Source organism: Phyllostomus discolor, chromosome X (genome assembly GCF_004126475.2).
Source record: "Phyllostomus discolor isolate MPI-MPIP mPhyDis1 chromosome X, mPhyDis1.pri.v3, whole genome shotgun sequence".
NCBI classification, from domain to species: domain Eukaryota; kingdom Metazoa; phylum Chordata; class Mammalia; order Chiroptera; family Phyllostomidae; genus Phyllostomus; species Phyllostomus discolor.
Genome location: NC_050198.1, coordinates 84,293,640 through 84,297,115, shown reverse-complemented (window position 1 = coordinate 84,297,115; position 3,476 = coordinate 84,293,640). Strand labels below are relative to the sequence as shown.

Sequence of the window (3,476 nt, the reverse complement as noted above, 5' to 3'; positions counted from 1 at the left end):
TTTGTTCAGGACAAATAGGCCTAAGATGTGAGACGACGTTAAGGACAGAAGGAAGGAAGGAGAGGGAGGAAGAGAAAGCCACTCCTAAAGCATGCTCAGGATAAGGTGGTCTTCTTTAGACCATGACAATAGTTCAGTAGTGATGGAGTGATTGTCTTGGCTTCCAAAAGAAACCACAGCAAATATCATGCGTCATTCTGGAGCATGTGCTTTGTTTATTTAACTGTTAAGTAATCATAAAGGAACAGCTGTCATTAGAATGTACTTGGTATGTTGTTGTTGTTCTATCTTGTTTGTTTAATTTTTTGGAGAGGTAACAGGCTCAGGTTTTGTGTGTGTTGTTACTGCTTCTGTTTTTGCTTTGTGTAAAACAAAAGAGCAGTCTCAAACATTTCAGAATGAACAAAAATGAAAGCAAGGAGCCTGGTAAACCCCTTTCACTTCTCTTCACACCCCAACACCTCGGAGAGAATGAGGGGGTATTAATGACAGAGTGAAAGATAGTGAGATCAATCTGTACCAATCAGATCAAGAGTCTTACTTGGAAACAAAGCATTTCATCTAGGCCAGTGCAGTTTTCTAGTGGGCTCTCATGCCATGGTTCCATTAAATAACGCAGCAAATTTATCAATATCAAATGAAGAGAAAGAGCTGCATATTTGCAGCTGGGGAAAGGGAGAAGAAAAAATGTCTTGGGATGCTTCTCAGCATGGTGCTATGCACATAATAGTCACTCAATAAATGTTAGTCAAGGAACGAATTTATTTCTGTGGGAGTTACTTAACTCAGCAGGGAACAAAAGTATAACCCTACACACACAATATCTTTGAAATTTTAGGTCCTTTTCTATTTGATTTATGTCATTTTCCCTTTTAAAATGAAAGCTAAGTTGGACAATATTAGATGTTTTCCTCTTCCTTCCTTCTTCATTTGTCGTCTCCTTCTGATGTCTTTTAGACACTTGTTCTTAGCATTACTCATTTTCCTCCCCACTGCTCTGCCTGTCACTCTTTAGGAAGTAAAAGACAATAGGACTAGGAAGTGGCCATAGAGCTTCCTATTAAAAAAAAAGAAATAAAAAGCTAGTGAAATTAAACAAGAATGTAAAGCAAAGCACGTGACTCAGTGAGGTGCCAACCATGGCCACAAAGGATATTTTTAAAAATACTTTGTCAATCAATGTATAAAATACAAACCTAAGACCCTCTTTCTTTAATACAGGACATTTAAGAAGTTTTCATATATAATATAGATCAAAAAGATAAAATTAAAAAGCCTTATTTTTGTTTCTGCAATTTTGCTATTTTACAAGGTATCCCAATTGATATACCAAGGAATCTATTGGTCATAATGACTTATAATGCTACTGCTACATTTTTTGAAAACTTCAGCTGATCAATTTAAGGGAACCACTCAGCAACATTTCAATATTTGGTTGCCAGGAATAAACCATAATTTCTTCTTAAGTGTTTATTTAATTAAATTTGTTGCTAACCAAAAGAAAACAATAGGGAGGAGTTCATTAGTACAGCATATGGGAGGGTACTGGGGCCCTTAAGGAGGGAAGTGACTTTATCTTGAATTAAACTGTATCTCCTGTTCCCTTACTTAATGTTAGGCATGAAAACTATTTTTTATTTATTTTTAATTTATTTTTGCTGGGGTTACAAACAAAAGGATGTTACTCATGATCACTATAGACTCTCCTTCTACATATGAGGTATATGTGGTTTATACCAGAACGGCATGGTAAAGCCATTTAAAGAAGCTATTGTAGTCATCCAACAACAGTGTGGAAGCAGGGGGGTGGGATGGGCAGTGGAGGGCAAAGGGGAAAAATTGGGACAACTGTAATAGAATAACAATAAAAATGATTAAATAATAAAGAAGCTATTGTAGTCATCCATAAATGTGAGCTCCAACAATGAAATTAAAATTCATTTCTCTTTCACAAGAATGTTTTCCTTTTTCTTTTTCCTTTTCTTCAGTTTTATTGAAATACAATTGACAGATAAAATTGTAAGATATTTAAAGGGAACAGCATGATGATTTCAGATACGCGTACATTGTGAAAGGATTCTTCCATCAAGTTAATCAACACATCACATATTTACCTTTTTTGGTGAGAGCATGCAAGTTCTATTCTCTTAACCTTTTTTTAATGCTTTAGAAATGGCCTTTTGTTTTAAAAAAAAATTGACCCTATTTGAACGGTTGATAGGAAATAAGATGATTTGTCTTTTGTGTTTTTGTGTACCCTAGAAATCTTCATCAGACAGCTTCCTGTTTCCTGAGAGTCATTATGTGATCAGCTACAGGGATGAAAGTCTTCAAGGTGATAGGAAGGATGGTCATCCTCACCTCTGTGTTTTTGGCCTGTTCTGGGCAAAATCCAATGACTGTACTCTGTTCTATTGACTGGTTCATAGTTACAGTACACCCCTTCATGTTGAACAGCAGCATATATATACACTTACTTGAGTTACAATTGGGTCTGGGTTGCCCTGCCAACCATGTTCAGCCACATATCTATAAGTTTACCTACTACGTTACAGAATGTGCCATCAGGGCTATCTCTCAAAATATGGTTATGTATAGCGCTAAGATACACTATGCTTCAAAGTCTGCCTCATCTAAATACACAATCCCAGTGTCATGCACTGCCCTTAAGCACTCCCCATGGGTCACTACTCCCTATTCTGTGAAAGAAGCCAGCAAGATAGGAACCATAACCCAGGATGGTGAGACAGGCTATGAGGTGTTCACCTGGTCACAGTCCAGACAAAGGCCCAGCTGCGATTATCCACCTTGTGTCTTCAATGAAGGAGAGCATATCCAGGCCCAATATCACCAAGCAGGAGCTCAGGAGGGCCATTCTGCACAGTCATCTTTCTTTGTGGATATTTCCAAGGATTGGTCCCTTTGCTCAGATGATCTACTTGAGTCCACGTGATCCCAGTTTGGGGTCTCCTGTTGATTCTCCTTCTAAAATTAGTATATAATAACTACTAATATCAGGAAAATGTGTCCTTGTGGCCCTCCTATGAGGGCTTATGAGAAATGACAGCCTGTGTTAACTTTGTGAATACAGTTTTTTTTATATTTTATATCTTTTTTAAAAGCACAAATAAAGTTCTGATGGCATAAAAATATCAGCTGGGTATTTTTATTTTATAAATATACATATAAAGCTTTTATTATGGGCCAGACACTGTTTTAAGTGCCTTTCAAACATTAGTGCCTGGTCACTTTTTTCTAGGATAACTTAACTCTCCTTTAAGGTCCATCCCCCTGTATCGTCATTCCACTTGTATTCTGCAGCATTCAAAATAGTTCTTAGCTATATATCTTCTTAGTTTTATCTATGGCCATATCATTTTTTTATCCATTGGAGGCAAAGGTTGCATTAGTGATTTATAAGCCACCAGTGGTTCTAAGAACAATTCAAGTCACATCGCAGTAACTAGATGGTAAGC

General features: G+C 37.0%; 1 protein-coding gene across 1 annotated transcript; it reads left to right on the top strand.

The window, feature by feature from the left end:
* Positions 1 to 2,099: 2,099 nt before the first annotated feature.
* PLAC1 (placenta enriched 1) lies at positions 2,100 to 3,098 on the top strand. The gene has a single exon (XM_028523377.2). It carries the CDS (start codon positions 2,321 to 2,323, stop codon positions 2,951 to 2,953), a length of 633 nt encoding a protein of 210 aa, XP_028379178.1. The 5' UTR covers positions 2,100 to 2,320; the 3' UTR covers positions 2,954 to 3,098.
* Positions 3,099 to 3,476: the final 378 nt, after the last annotated feature.